The 17,268-nt window shown below is 42.9% G+C and overlaps 1 protein-coding gene across 1 annotated transcript in view; it reads left to right on the top strand.

Moving 5' to 3' along the window:
- LOC124605922 overlaps nt 1-11,458 on the top strand; it is a 249,938-nt gene extending 238,480 nt beyond the window's left edge. The window contains exon 3 of the mRNA XM_047137876.1: nt 10,673-11,458. Within this exon, the coding sequence (XP_046993832.1) occupies nt 10,673-10,847 (175 nt within the window). The 3' untranslated portion in view covers nt 10,848-11,458. The remainder of the gene's footprint in view (nt 1-10,672) is intronic.
- Nucleotides 11,459-17,268: the final 5,810 nt, after the last annotated feature.

Here is a 17,268-nt window from a genome sequence, read left to right as displayed (position 1 = left end):
TCGCGCATGCGCACTGCAGCGCGCACAGCGCCACGAACACAAAGCGGCTAACAGACGACACAGGTGTGCTACTCTTCACAGTACCGAAGTTGTGTTTTCGCAGTACGAAGTGGTGCTAGAATACCAGCAGAAATGTCAGACGAAAATGAGGTTAGTAGGTTCACAGTTCAGTGACACTCGAAGAGTGTTTAGGATTGCTGTTGTGATTGTCGTTTATGGGTATTTTATTTGAAACAAAAACAGCAACCCTGGTTATGGAGAGGCACTTATTATTGAACAGTTTTGGTCAGTATTTACAGCCTCTGCTAAAAGAATAAGAAGATAAACAGAATGTGGTTATAACTTGCCCTTAGATATCCAAATGATTAAATAGCCCATTTCCCTATATGCTGCGTCAACGGTATCCGTTGAGGATGTAAAATGTAGAAGGAAAGCTTTTCTGAAGAAGAGAAATTTGTTAACATCGAGTATTGATTTAAGTGTCAGGAAGTCGTTTCTGAAAGTATTTGTATGGAGTGTAGTCCTATATGGAAGTGAAACATGGACGATAAATAGTGTGGACAAGAAGAGAATAGAAGCTTTCGAAATGTGGTGCTACAGAAGAATGCTGAAGATTAGATGGGTAGATCACATAACTAACGTGCAGGTATTGAACAGAATTGGGCAGAACAGGGGTTTGTGACAACTTGACAAGAAGAAGGGATCGGTTGGTAGGACACGTTCTGAGGCTTCAAAAAGGGCTCTGAGCACTATGGGACTTAACATCTATGGTCATCAGTCCCCTAAAAACTTAGAACAACTTAAACCTAACTAACTTAAGGACATCACACAACACCCAGTCATCACGAGGCAGAGAAAATCCCTAACCCTGTCGGGAATCGAACCCGGAAACCCGGGCGCGGGAAGCGAGGACGCTACCGCACGACCACGAGCTGCGGACTCTGAGGCATCAAGAGATCACAAATTTAACATTGGAGGCCAGCGTGGAGGGTATAAATCGTAAAGGGAGACCAAGAGATAAATACACTAAGCAGATTCAGAAGGATGTAGGTTGCAGTTAGTACTGGGAGATGAAGAAGCTTGCACAGGATAGAGTAGCATGGAGAGCTGCATCAAACGAGTCACTGGACTGAAGACCACAACAACATTTTAAACACACAGAAATCACGAAATCATTACAGGAAGTGCGCCCTTACATGTAAGTAATATTGCAGAAAAATCTTAACTTACACGAATAACATTGTCTCAGAACGTGTTGCATATATTAAGAAGAAAAAAATAATTTTTGCACCCATCCGTGCGCGAAGCCGTGTCCTTACGTGTAGCAATCCCGCGCGCTAACCACTTGGCTACGCTAAACAACTAAGCGTGGCAGAATTCTTGTATTATTTCGGAGGAACGCACACTGACTTCGTTGCCAAACGATGCTGCGTAAGTCAGAAATACGTAATAGTTTGGAAGGTTTCTAGTATCAGGCTTCACATAATTGCTTTCCATTGTTACTTGAAAGTTGTAAAAACGTTTCTACAATTACTAACTGAACCATTTGTGGGAAAAAGTACATAAAGTCACTAGTAACGTCAGTTCACACTCATGTAATATACGTAAGCAGAGCCGATGTCTTGCTATTTAATGATCTTTAAACTCTTATTTGCATTAAAATAACACGTGTTTTGAGAGAATATTAACCGAAAACGTTTTCTGTTTGTATGTAATCATTCACAGTGACAACCTAACCTAACCATATTTCTAACAAAAGAAAATAGTCTATTATGAACTCACTTTTCAACCGGATGCGTCCAAAGCTAAAACAGCTAAATATGTTTAAAATAAAAAATTATAGGTGTACATAAACCTCAGCTCACCGATCGACAGGCCCGCACTGAAATCCAAAACCTCTCGGTACAATTGTCGTAAAATCGGTGGGAGGACCGTTCGCTAACACGTCTCAGATGCTTACTTTTATTTTTTATTTTATTTATTTATTTATTGTTCCGTGGGACCACATTTAGGAGAAGTCTCCATGGTCATGGAACGAGTCAATACATGAAATTATAACACGATTGTAGAAACAGATAAAATGAAATATAAGAAACAATTCAGGCGACAAGTCGTTAGTTTAAATAAAGAAAATCAAAAATGTACACTGGAATTTGCTTAATTTTGTATCTCTTCCAGGAGCTCCTCGACAGAATAGAAGGAGTGAGCCATGAGGAAACTCTTCAGTTTAGACTTAAAAGTGTTTGGGCTACTGCTAAGATTTTTGAGTTCTTGTGGTAGCTTATTGAAAATGGATGCAGCAGAATACTGCACTCCTTTCTGCACAAGAGTCAAGGAAGTGCATTCCACATGCAGATTTGATTTCTGCCTAGTATTAACTGAGTGAAAGCTGCTAACTCTTGGGAATAAGCTAATATTGCTAACAACAAACGACATTAAAGAAAATACATACTGTGAGGGCAATGTCAAAATTCCCAGACTATTGAATAGGGGTCGACAAGAGGTTTTCGAACTTACACCATACATAGCTCGAACAGCCCGTTTTTGAGCCAAAAATACCCTTTTTGAATCAGAAGAATTACCCCAAAAAATAATACAATATGACATAAGCGTATGAAAATATGCGAAGTATACTACTTTTCGTGTTGAAATGTCACTTATTTCAGATACTGTTCTAATGGTAAATAAAGCGGCATTTAGTTTCTGAACAAGATCCTGAACATGGGCTTTCCACAACAGCTTACTATCTATCTGTACGCCTAGGAACTTGAACTGTTCCGTCTCGCTTATAACATGCCCATCCTGTCTGATTAAAATGTCAGTTCTTGTTGAATTGTGGGTTAGAAACTGTAAAAACTGAGTCTTACTGTGATTTAGCATCAAATTATTTTCCACAAGCCATGAACTTATATCATGAACTACATTATTTGATAATGTTTCAATATTACACACAAGATCCTTCACTACCAAGGTGGTGTCATCAGCAAACAGAAATATTTTTGAATCACCTGTAATACTAGAAGGCATATCATTTACATAAATAAGGAACAGCAGTGGCCCCAGCACCGACCCTTGGGGAACGCCCCATTTAACAGTGCCCCATTGGGACTGAACATCATTACCACTCTCAATATTGCGGAGGATTACCTTCTGCTTTCTGTTCTTAAAGTAAGAGGCAAACCAATTGTAAGCTACTCCCCTTACTCCATAATGTTCCAACTTCTGCAGTAATATTTTGTGGTCAACACAGTCAAAAGCCTTCGTTAAATCAAAGAAAACACCTAACGTTCGCAACCTTTTATTTAATCCGTCCAAAACCTCACAGAGAAAAGAGACTATAGCATTTTCAATTGTTAAGCCATTTCTAAAACCAAACTGTACATTTGACAGCAAATTATGTGAATTTAAATGCTGCAGTAACCTTGTATATACAACCCTCTCAATAACTTTAGCAAACACCGATGGCATAGAAATAGGTCTATAATTGTCAACATTATCCCTGTCTCCCTTTTTATAAAGTGGCTTCACTACCGAGTACTTTAATCGGTCAGGAAACCGACCACTCCTAAAGGAAAAGTTGCAGATATGGCTAAGTACTGAGCTAACAAACGTGGAACAACACTTCAGTATTCTGCTAGATACCCCGTCATATCCATGAGAGTTCTTGGTCTTTAGTGATTTAATTATTAACTCAATCTCCCTCTTGTCAGTATCATGGAGGAGCATTTCAGGTGACAGTCTCGGAACACTTTTTTCTAAGAGCGCTATATGATTCCCTGTTGGGACTAGGTTTCTATTTAGTTCACCTGCTATATTCAGAAAGTGATTATTAAGTACTGTACATATATGCGACTTATCAGTAACAAGGACATCTCCACTACGCACTGATTCTATATTCTCGACCTGTCTCTGCAGACCAGCCACTTCCTTTACGACTGACCATATGGTTTTAATTTTATCCTGAGACTTAGCTATTCTATCTGCATACCACATACTTTTTGCCTTCCTAATAACTTTTTTAAGCACCTTACAATACTGTTTGTAATGGGCTGCTGCATTTAGATTTTGACTGATTCTAACGTTTTGATATAATTGCCACTTTGTTCTACAAGATATTCTTATCCCTTTAGTCAGCCACCCAGGCTGCCTGTTTGTGCTAGTACCCTGTTTTGAACGTTTTAACGGAAAGCAACTTTCAAAGAGCACGAGAAAAGTCTTGAGGAAAGCATTATATTTATCGTCTACTGTATCAGCACTATAAACATCTTGCCACTCTTGTTCCTTGATAAGGTTTACAAAAGTCTGTACAGCAACTGGATCAGCTTTCCTAAAACGTTGGTAACTATATTTAACATGTGTTGCAGCACAAAAAACTGAATAGGATATTTCGATAACCGAAAATGACGTCACTACCGAAACGAACCAACTACACTGATCGATATGAACGATACAGAATAGGGCCGCAGGCCTACATCAGCATCCCATATAGTGGCGAGGCGACACAGTCCCGTCGTGGTGGAGCTGTGTGGCTTGGGCATATATGCTCTTCCAAGCTGCTCGTTTCTGGCCTCTTCTACGCCTCTTGGGAAGTACATTAAACACTTCGGTGGCCGCCAGGAAAGGCTTACGACTTCTTGTTGCCTGTGTGCTGCTGCGTTGACTATCTCCACACAGTACGAGGCTGGCCTTCTTGCAACAGTGCCATGGCTATCATACATTTCGGAAAACACAACACCAACAATCCTCTGTGGGTGGAGTTGCTGCAATCCCTTTCAGCATCGTGCATTTACGGCCAAATATGGTTGGTGAACTACGCTACCCTCTCCCACAGGAAGACCCAATCCCTCGGATCGCCTTAAAACTAGCTTACGTTTGTGTATTATTTGGCAGCATCTAGGGCAGTTGGCTCACATCCGCGTTCAGTTCGGTACTGGTATTACCACTACAACACACTGCTTACCCTAAGCCGCGACGGTACATTCTTGGTCTCCATTAGCTCATCCGAAGTTCCACTTAACATGCATTTACGATTTCTTCAAAAATGGTTCAAATGGCTCTGAGCACTATGAGACTTAATGTTGTGGCGTAACAAGCTTGCTACGCCACACTGAGAAGGGAGCCGAAAGGCACGCGTACACACACGCCGACTGGCGTCAAGTCTGGAACAGGATACGTTATGACTGCTATAAAGAAAATACGTAGCTTTGGAATATACTTAACTTTTAATCACTCCTTGTGATACATCTCTCTTGACTATACAAATGAGACTCGTAAGATACATGCACTGTTACAATTGGCGCCTTGCTAGGTCGTAGCCATGGACTTAGCAGAAGGCTATTCTAACTGTCTCTCGGCAAATGAGAGGAAGGCTTCGTCCGTATTGTCGCTAGCAATGTCGTCCGTACAACTGGGGCGAGTGCTCTCTCGTATCTCGAGACCTGCCGTGTGGTGGCGCTCGGTCTGCGATCACACAGTGGCGACACGCGGGTCCGACACGTACTAAATGGACCGCGACCGATTTAAGCTACCACCTAGCAAGTGTGGTGTCTGGCGGTGACACCACACTTAACGTCTGAGGTCATCAGTCCCCTAGAGCTTAAAACTACTTAAACTTAACTAACCTAAGGACATCATACACATACATGTCCGAGGCAGGATTCGAACCTGCAACCGTAGTGGTCGCGCGGTTCCAGACTGAAGCGCCTAGAACCGCTCGGCCACATCGGCCAGCTACGATTTCTTTCTTTCTCTTCTAGGATTTGGGAATCCAGTCCACTGGGATTTGAACGGTAGCTGATTTGGTCCTTCGTTTCGTGTTCCGCTTCTTGTAAAGATCGTTTTGCCACTTGACTTGAAAATAGGCAGCGTGGTTCTATTCTGGTACTGGTCCTCCTTGTACCGACTCTGCGCGCCGCATTAGCATCTCCATGGAGATTCACGTCTCTTGCTCGTCAATAAGCTTGCCTATGGAAGGAATTAACTCTGGTCCCGAAGTCTGATTTAGGAAAGTCCAATTCACATTTTCTAGAGGCTCCCCTGGTCAATATAACTGACATTGTGTCAGTCGGAAAATAGGTCCAGCTACTTCACATGACGTCTCATTTATCAACAAACCTCTTCCATTCAGTTCTACCGTTTTTGCTGTCGTAAGTTTTCCCAGCTCGAAGTAGACGGCTGCTGGCATTACCTCATCGCAGGTGGAGTGCAGCCAGTGCGTGTCAACCTCCTAGAAGTACAATTCTGGCCCGTATACTACTTTCATAGAGTCGTTTATTCCATTCTGCCCCAAGAATAAGCTGCTTCCTTCATTTCTGCTTGCGTGCTTTTGTCCTCCGAAATTAGCAACCGCTGAACCCTTACCCAAACAAACTTCTTCAGCATTACCCACTTGACTGGGTACGCATGGATTGCGTTGCATTGATACTGTCGCTGCTCCCTCGGTTCTCGCTTCTGCTGTTGCTGTACTGAAACAGGAAAGTAAGGTTACATAACTAGGTTTCAAGATCAGATTCCTTCCTTAGTGTTATTCCAAAACATTTCAGTTGATGCTCTTCATTGGCTTCTCAGTACTACTAAGGAGGATATTTAAAGGCGGAACACTAATTACCGACTATCAACATAACTGATGAAAGGCAACCATCCACAATCTACAGGGGTTGGACAACGTGTATACCGCATACGGGATAAGAAGGAAAATAGCATCAGATAAGTCACAAACCAGACGATGTGTGTTTAGTGATCTTGACAGATGGTCACTGAAGAGCATCGTGACGAAAGGTAAGACGACGACGACTCCAAAAGTCACTGACAGCACCAAACAACACGAAGGGATCTCCATAAGAATTGGAATTCAAAACCACACACCAATGATGCAAATACCCGCGACAGGAAAACACGATACCGAAGCTATAAAACCTGGACTATGGAAGAATGGAAAAAATCTCATTTGGTTGGGTGAGTCTTGTTTCCCCTCCTCTGCAAATTCCGGACGACTTTACGTCAGGAGAGTGAAACACGGCGGGAGTTCGGTGATGATTTGAGCAGCCATAATATGGTATTCCATGGGCGCCATGGTTATTCTGTATGATCGCATTACTCACAAGGATTACGAGATCAAACTGGCTGATCAGATCCATCCAGTGGTACAATGTTTGTTCTCCGATGGTGATGATGTGTTCCCAGAAGACAGGACACCTGTTTACGCAGCTGGCATCGTCGAGAACTGGTTTGTGGGCATGAGCATTAATTATAGCATGTTGCACTGTCCACCACTGTCATCAGACCTCAATATCATTAAGCGTTTGCGGTCTACTTTGGTGAGAAGGGTGCGTGCTCCCTATCACCCTCCATCATCGTTATCACATCTAACCACAACTTTGCAGGAAGAATGGTATAAGATCCCTTTGAATCCAGGACCCGTATTTACCCGTTCAGAGACGAATGGAAGATATTTTGAATGCCGACGGCTTTCCTACAACGTTTTAGGCCTGGAAATGTGTTTTTGGGGTTTCCAAATTTTTGTTAATCTCCTGTACTTATTGGCAACTGAAGAAATTTACTTGATTGCTTCGCATTTCAGTAGCTGCTGCATGTAAAACTGTCCCTAATGTCTACAGTGCTGCGAAACACTTCGAGGATATTATTAAAGTAAGTGTATGGAATATAATATCAATGAAAGATGGTTAATGAAATGTAAAATAAACATACATCGTGTCACGTAGTTCACTTTTTAAAATCAGCTATACAGTTTGTTTGAAGGTAGATAGTATCACCACAAGAAAGTATTTTTATTTATCAGGTAATTAAATCAATAATCTCTAAAATTACGATGATCATCTGGCTTGTAATTACAGCTGCCATGTACGTACGCGACGTTAGTAATCATGTCTTCCACATATTTCTGATTTCAATCATTGTAATACATCGAACTTGTTTAATTTGAAGGAACTTTATAGTTTTCTTTCTTTTTAGTGGAAATAAATACAAAGTCTGTGCTGATTCACTATGCTCCGGTTGGAAGGTAGCATGCAGTGAATTTACTGTCTTTGTCACATCGCCTGTTTGACCTCTGAGTGCTACGGTATATTTCTGCCAATCATATTTCTTATACTTCGATATTAGAGCTGTTGATCTCTTGAACCCCACAACCACGAATGATAAAGTAGCCAAAATAAATGTTCCATTTTGCCGAAAGTTTTACACTGAACATTGCGATACGGAAATACTTAATGATATCTATACACTGATTTTTTTAATGTAATTATAGCGCGAGCAGTTCATGTTTCCATCGTAAGGAGGCAGTATGTGCAATCTGTGACAATCGCGTTACCTGTAAACATTGCAGTACTTGGGCTGCGTGTCAATACGACACTTGTGTTGTTGCACCAGGATGGTTCCGACAAAAGTAATGTGTGATTAGTGGCTCCGTATAGCTACTGTTATGGAGCAGGGAATGAAATATTTGGATATCGCAGCGAATGTCGCTCTGAGTCATAGTGATGTGTCTACAGTCTGGGAAAAGTTTCTAGTTACAGGATCAGTTCAGGGTCGTCTCAGAAGTGGCCGCTGAATAAAAACAACATGCTTGCAGCATCGACATCTGCGTGCAACAGTAATCAAAAACACTCAACAAAATGCTGCAATTCTGCTTCGGCGCTTCCAAACAGCCACAGGAGTGCAGGTATCAACACAAACGATTCGAAATGGGTTCCATGAGCAGGGGTTACGTGGCACAAGATCTGTCACGGGTTCCACTCTAAATCGGGTTCGGAGAGGGGCCCATGTCGCAAGGACACAAAAGCACTCTTTGTGGATTAGGGAACAGCGGGACACAACGCTCTTTTCTGATGAGATCGTCGTAGTTCCCACGCTGACAATACTGATATTCGTATCTGGAAGCAATGAGGACAATATTCCCCCCCCCGAACTGTATCGTAGGCAGCCGCCTTTATCAAGACAGTTCAGTCATGGTTTGGGGTGGACACATGTATGGCCGCACGCCACCCATTGTGCCAATACAGAGTACATGGCAGCGTGAAGTATCGGGACGTCGTCCTTGCACGAGTTTTGGTTCTGTCTGGTGAACATAATGGAGTAGGATTCACTCTGACAAACGACCATAAGCACTCCATCATCACAATTTTGCAAAGCATAGAATCATTCGAATGGAATGGCATACATATTCAGATCTTATTGTATTGATAATGTAAGAGCAATTGTAAATCGTGCGGTTTGGAATCGTCCTATCCCACCACTGATCTTTCAGACTGTGGACGAAGGGGACAAATCCCACACGCTCGCCTGGTTATCTTGTCTTAATCGTATTGAAAAGTGCCTAGATTTAGGAGGAGGACAACTGGTTCATAAATAACGTGGTTTGCAGGATGACAGTGTATTTTTGTTTTGTTTGTGTTTATCAAGTAAAAATGTGTTTATCTTCTTAATTCTTTTGTTATGAATGTACGTTACGGAACAGAATCGGCTTTGTTTCCTATTACGTCCAGTATTAACAAGAAAGCAACGCGTAACATTTATTTTGACCACTGCATTTATTGTTTCGGTCTGAGGTGTCTTGTCACGTTTCGTGCGGCTTCCCTCGTCGGAGGTTCGAGTCCCCTCTCGGGCATGGGTGTGAGTTAGTTTAAGTTAATTACTTTTGAATACATTATGGGAGAGACAGTGATCAATATGTTACAAATATTTACTATTAAAAACAGTCTTGATCACAATTTATTTATTATGGTGACTGGTTTCGACCACTACTGAGGTCATCTTCAGACCAATGAGTAAGAACCTCCTTCTGCTGGAGAGTAGTGATTCTCCAGCAGAAGGAGGTTCTTACTCATTCGTCCAAGGATGACCACACTAGTGGTCGAAACCGGTCACCGTAATAAATAAATTGTGATCAAGACTGTTTTTAATAGTAAATAGTTAATTTAGACTAAGCAGTGTGTAAGTCTAGGGACCGATGACCTCAGGAGTTTGGTCCCATGAAAGCTTACCACAAATTTTCAAATTTATTGTTTGTATGTACAGTAACATGTGTTAAGCAGATTGATGGAGAAAACAGCCAAAGCTACGAAATTCAGTTTTTTTTATTTAACTGATGACCGGCTTCCGGTATCGGAGCCAACTCTCAAATCATTCAGACAGAGACATTTTTTTTCTGTTTGGCTGATTTGAGAACAATTTCTGATTTCTGAAACCCGTCATCGATTAAATAAAAAGAACTGAAATTCGCAACTTTGGCTCTTTTCTGCATCAAACTTTTATCTCATTCCTTTATCACCAGTATTACAATCTCTTCACACCACTCCACCAGTCACTCATCTCGTATCAACAACAAAAGCTGTTGCGCACACAAAATAGCAGAGGTTTGCGAACGTCCTTTGATGGATCGCTAAAAGCCCGCCCAATAGTGAAACACAAGCGAGTACTAGCGAATGCGAACGGAACACGGACGAATGCTGTTCGCTCGCGCTCTCCTACCGCTTACATCAGAGAGAATTCTTGTCCACTAGTAGTCGTTCGCTACTGTTCGCTCCAGTGTAAAGCAGGCTCCACAATATTGTAACTGTGCATTTTCCAGCCTCATCTTCCGCTTCCAGCGGCCATGTAGACTGGATGGGGAGCTGAATAACCTGACCGCCCCACTCGGTGTGCTGTGTTTCAGGTGCTCCTCGTGCGACAGCCTGTTCCCCTCGCTGGAGGCGCTGCACCACCACCGGCAGCAGTTCCAGCACTGGACCAACCACAGCCCCATCGAGCCCTCCTGCTCCAGCTCCAGCTCTGCGGACGAGACATCTGACGACACCGTGTCCAGCGAGGAGCTGGAGCGCCTGCTATGATCCTCGTCCTCCGCCCCCGCACAGTCCACCCCTCCTCACCCCCTGTCCCCCAACCCTCACAGCCCGAGCACCGCCGCCACATATCACACACCTCTGTGAATTGTACGTGTCTCTTCCTTCTGTCTCCCTGTCCATCTCACTCTGTCTGTCCAGCGTCCCCGTCATCGAAACTGGAGGACTGCACTCGATGGAAGGAAAAGAAGGATGAAGGGTTACCTAAATGGGGCCCTCTTCGGCAGAAAGTTGTGGAATTCTTCGCGAACTAATAGCGAGACTAATGTCCATTTGCCACTAACTTACGAACAGTCGTGTGTCAACTGCGACACTGTCAATGCTGTTGGCACCCGAAATGCGGCACGACTAATAGTTTGTGAAAAATTTCACTGCCGCCCAGGCCAGTGTGTTTTAAGTTTCCATCAGTCCTGCAGCGATATGGTCTTTTTTGCTGCATGTATCTGTGGTATTATTTTTAAAATCTATGTCGGTTACCAACCACAACGATAATTGCAGACATTTGTACCTTGTAAAATATATATATTTATAGTTATGTGATCTGTAAATTATTATTGTATAGTAAACTATATATCAAAGATGTTTCATGTGACGAAATAAAAGAGAAAGGAAGTGAAAATACTTTGAAACTGTATTGTTTAGTGAGTAATATGTGAGTATTCTTTTCGGTTCCCCGGAAAATCTCTAAAACTGTAAAACGCAAAACGTATTTGCTCTGAGTTTCATAAAATACTTAGTGTTTTTCTCTACCGTGTGAACCACACATTTCACTTACAGATGTCTCAAGACTAATTATAATAAAACCTGATTTATATTCAACCATACTATTATATGACAAGAAATATTGGAGAAGTTACAGAAAACGTATATGGTCAACATGAGGCATTTTCTTCACCAAAAAAGGCATTAATTTCGAGATTTGTGATTATAGAAAAAGCCAAATAGTAAATTTAAATTGAATACATTTATGGTTTCGTTTTTTTTTTTGTGGATAGAAGAATAGATTCGTTTATCCTTATCAGATTAGGATCTTAAGACCCTCTCTTACAACGGATCAGTGTTTTAACAAAGGCGAATGGTGGTAAATGAGAGAAGCGAAGTTTCAGAGGCAGTTCAATACAGTGAAATTCGTGTAAGGTGGTTACCCAAATTGTTGTACGACACAGCCGAGCGGTCTAAGGCGCTGCAGTCATGGACTGTGCGGCTGGTCCCGGGGGAGGTTCGAGTCCTCCCTCGGGCATGGGTGTGTGTGTGTTTATCCTTAGGATAATTTAGGTTAAGTTGTGTGTAAGCTTAGGGACTGATGACCTTAGCAGTTAAGTCCCATAAGATTTTCCACACATTTTTTGTTGTTGGGTGAGACATACACGATGAAGCATTCTTCAACTAATATGTATCACTCGATTTAGGGTCACATAGGGGACAATCATGAACATTATTTCTCAACAAAATTGATATTTTTCCCACGCTGCGATGGATATACATTACCAACACTGTCAGCTTCAGTAAACTATAATGATCGTCAAACGACCGAGTTACACTTTCGATTGCAATTACGCGTTACTGTGCATCCACATGTCATGCTGTGACAACTGCGGAGTTAAATCAGTGTATAATCAACACAGCAAATTACTAGTACATTTTGATAACTTATTGGAGATAATGTTTCCCTGATGAATTCAGTTCAACCATCGCTGCAACCGACCATGGGAACACCTAATTCCTGTGGCATGTCTTTCAAGGAATGCCCCAAATGTGAGGTCCTCACATTCATCTCTTGTTTGAGCTCAATTTAATAAGTGTAGGCAGGAGTTACATCTTTCATGTTCACGGGTTATGTGTGCACTTACGTACTAAAAGAGACCCACTGTTTGGATTAGCAAGCATTTAAATATTGATAACTGGCTCTACTGTGGGACGAGCTTCCTTTTGAAGAAAACAGTGCTCATCATCCTCTATCTTCCAACGAATACCGTCTAAAGTCCCAAGAATATTAACTGAATATCGCCCTAGGTTCTACAATCAAAATCTTGAGGACTTCAGACCGGCAGATGAGAGACTGAACCTTAGTAAATGCTTCCTAGTAAGTTTCTCGTATTAGTTAGTTATCACTGGAGGAGGGAAGATGTGCCCTTATGCACACTGAAAAAAAGTTTAATGAAATGGACTGTTGCTTAAAGCGAATTCATTCACGAAGTAGAGCTTAGTCTTGAACTTAATTAAGCATGGAAGATGTGTAAAGACCTTACACAGTAATTCCCTAATGGTAAACTGTATTATCACCATTACTCAGCAAGGTAGGTTGGCTCAGGGATGCAACATGGACCCTCATGTGCTCACTCGCAAAGACTCAAACATTCACAGAATAATTGAAGATGATATTCACCGTTTTCCAGCAAAAGCCTAATCGTCAAAAGTGACTGACTCGCAGTGGAAAGAAGAAAGTCAGTCGGAATCTTAATGCATGAACTTAATCATGCCCAGATGAAGAACGAGGTAGATTTCAACTGACTCTAGCTAAATGACATCAAATTTAATGTTCGCGAGAACCTCATAATGCTTGTAACAGAAGACTTCAAAACTGCAGAAGAAATCTCGAGAAATCTGAATTAACTCACATCGAAAATCATCATCTAAGACTGCAAGGAGGTGGCAGATCATACTCACCTCACAGCAACTCATCGGCCCTTCTACGATTGACTGTCCGACTGACCCAGAACGAAATCAAACCTGCCTCGCCTCCGTGCCGAAGGACAGAAAACACTGGGAGGGTGCAAAATGACCAATGAACGAGACGAACTTCTTAGTGGTAACGAGCACCTCCTCCAATTAGAAGACAGTAGGGACAACGTCTATTTTCTCCTGCTCAAAATCTTCAATCTGCTCAAAGTCTAAAATTTCAGCACACCTGTTCGTTCTGCATGGGTCTGAAGGAACCAGTTGCGTGGCTACCCGTTAAGAAAGCCCGCGCAGATGACGCAAAAGTGGCGCTTCCAGGGAATTTCGACAATTAAGCAAAGTAGCCATTTTAAAGCCGCTGCTGCAAAGCTGAACCAAAAAGTCCATCTGAATTCACGAAGTTGCACGCCTTTACAATTACACACACTTCAGAATGAGATTTTCACTCTGCAGCGGAGTGTGCGCTGAGAATGAAACTTCCTGGCAGATTAAAACTGTGTGCCCGACCGAAACTCGAACTCGGGACATTTGCCTTTCGCGGGCAAGTGCTCTACCATCTGAACTACCGAAGCGCGACTCACGCCCGGTACTCACAGCTTCATATCAGCGCACACTCGGCTGCAGAGTGAAAATCTCATTCCGGAAACATCCTCCAGGCTGTGGCTAAGCCATGTCTCCGCTGTATCCTTTCTTTCAGGAGTGCTAGTTCTGCAAGGTTCGCAGGAGAGCTTCTGTAAAGTTTGGAAGGTAGGAGACGAGATACTGGCAGAAGTAAAGCTGTGAGTACCGGGCGTGAGTCGTGCTTCGGTAGCTCAGATGGTAGAACACTTGCCCGCGAAATGCAAAGGCCCGAGTTCGAGTCTCGGTCGGGCACAAAGTTTTAATCTGCCAGGAAGTTTTACACACACTTCATTCAATGTAGCCATAATCTATGTTTACCACACCTGTACCTGGTGTACTGAACATAAAATGTGATAAAAATGACAACAAAACACATTCGATTTCGGTTCCCAACATGGTCTTTCTTCCTTGCATGGTAAAAATTTGAGAAAACGTAAACAGAGGAAGGACACACTACAGTAGTTCACAAAACCACAAATTGTATGAGAGGTGGACTGACTGCCGCCTTTCAGTACCTTCGGATGTATATCTTGACGTCACGTCGAGAGTGATTCGTGAAACAGTATAATTCATTATTGTAGTCATCACCCGTAAATGACTAATCCATACACTGATATTATACAGCCTAAGGATTAACAGTGGTTGAGTTTCTAGAACTGTAGTCAAGTACTGCGTTTCAGCTCTACGACATAGACAGTGTCCCTGTTTGTCTGACATGCGAACACAACTTTTGTGAACAGGTCGAAAAATTTCGTCTCAGAAACTGTATCCAGAACAGCCGTGACGCCAACATAGAGGGTGTTTCACTAAATGTGTTTGTCTCTGTAAGTTACGAAGTAATAGGCGACGAAAATATTTATTGCGGTAGGGCACCATAAGAAACGGTACATTGTCTGCGGAGCTATGAACATAGTTTATTGTGTTATTATCCAAAGAGTTACAGCAAAAAGATAAAAATTTTAAATGGTTCAATAGTTGTTTCAATCATGCACGGAATCAGTAACACCAGCTGTGTATAGATCAATTTAAATTACATTCCTATCACTTTTAGTTTGGGAGCTACAACCCTTCAAAGTTTCAGGGGCAGATGCCACACACGCTGCGCACAACGCAATGCGCCTTCTAAATATGGTGCGGCCGAGTTGTAACGTCGCCGGTGTCACGGAGCAAGAAGCTTCTTCGATGCGCTGTTAGATTGCCGACTGTCGCCGCACACCCGTATACCCGACAGTTCGAACCACACAAACAAACGGGGCTCAATATACCACAGTTACTGACATCGGATGAAGATGGCATACACGAACAACGAGAACGTTGACATGTTGCTGATGCTTAGCGAGTCCGACTCGATGCCACTGAAGCAGCCATGGCGTACGCAGTTAGATATCCTAGGCGAAGAGCTCCTGCAGCCATTACGTTCTTACGTGCCGGACGACTTCGGGAAACTGGCAGCTTGGTAATGCGCCGCAGTAACAGACGAAGAACTGCAAGAAGTGAGGAGACGGAGGTGTTTGTTTTAGCTGCAGTACACCACGATCCTCATGTCAGCTTACGAGCTGTTGCTGCAGTCGCTGGTGTCAGTCTCACATCTATGCAACGTATAGTACAAATAGTTCAAATGGCTCTGAGCACTATGCGACTTAACTTCTGAGGTCATCAGTCCCCTAGAACGTAGAACTACTTAAACCTAACTAACCTAAGGACATTACACACATCCATGCCCGAGGCAGGATTCGAACCTGCGACCGTAGCGGTCGCGTGGTTCCAGACAGTAGCGCCTAGAACCGCACGGCCACAGTGGCCGGCTATAGTACATGGTCATAGGTTTCACCCGTACCGCCTGTCACTGATCCAGCAGCTGCGACCGGCCGGTGTGGCCGGGCGGTTCTAGACGCTTCAGTCTGGAACCACGCGGCCGCTATGGTCGCAGGTTAGAATCCTGCCTCGGGCATGGATATGGGTGATGTCCCTAGGTTAGTTAAAGTAGTTCTAAGTTCTAGGGGACTAATGACCTCAGATGTTAAGTCCCATAGTGCTCAGAGCCATTTTAACCAGGAGCTGCATGAGAACGATTTCAGTGCGAGAGTTAGATTCTGTGTATGGGGCATGCGTAATTTCACGCTGGAGTCTTTACAAGGTGTTATGTTCTCTGATGAATCCACGTTCACAAATTATGGTGCAGTGAATGGCCGTAACATTCACTACTGGGCCGCAGACAATCCTCAGTAGGTACGTACGGCCTTCAATGTAGGTGGTCTATTAATGTGTGGTGTGGAATCTTTAGGGATGAAATCATCGGTCCACACTACTTCCCAGGTACAATGACAGGTAAGTTATATCACGCGTTTATAGTCGACAGTTTGGGTGGTCTCCTTGACCACGTGTTTATGCAGCACGATGGTCACCCATCCCATTCTGCACGTGCTGTTGTCGAAAAACGAAACAACAGGTTTGTAAGAAGGTGGTTGGGGCACCATGGTCCTCATTTATGGACCGCAAGGTCGTCCGGTTTAACACCATTAGAGATTTCATTTTGTGGGGATATCCAAAGGATCGTGTTTATGTCACTGAGCCCACGTCCCCACATGATCTAAAACGGCCCATCGAGGACGCATGTTGCTCCGTGACACCGACGATGTTACATCTCGTCCGCAGATTCTTTAGAAGGCGCATTGCATTATGCATTCAGCAACATGGAGACACATTTGAACCTCTCATTTAAATCAACTTCCCACCGCCAGAACATCAATCACCCATCACAGAGGCAGGTATTATGTACGGCGTGTGGTATCTGCCCCTGAAACTTTGAAGCGTTGTAGCTCCCAAACTAAAAGCGGTAGGAATGTAATTTAAATTGATGTATACACAGCCAGTGTTTCGGATTCCAGTGCATGATAGAAACAACTATTGTTCCATTTAAAAAAATTGTATCTTTTTGATGTAACTCTTTGGATAATAACACAATAAAATATGTTCACAGTTACGCAGACAGTGTAACGTTTCTTATGGTGACCTACCGCAGTAAATATTACCGTCGCCTATTACTTCGTAACTTACAGAGGCAAACTCGTTTGTGAAACACCCTGTATGTTCGATTAAGTCAGGCCGA

This window comes from Schistocerca americana, chromosome 3 (assembly GCF_021461395.2).
Source record: "Schistocerca americana isolate TAMUIC-IGC-003095 chromosome 3, iqSchAmer2.1, whole genome shotgun sequence".
In the NCBI taxonomy this organism is placed as follows: domain Eukaryota; kingdom Metazoa; phylum Arthropoda; class Insecta; order Orthoptera; family Acrididae; genus Schistocerca; species Schistocerca americana.
Note: the sequence above shows the minus strand (reverse complement) of the source record. Positions and strands in the feature narration are given on the sequence as shown.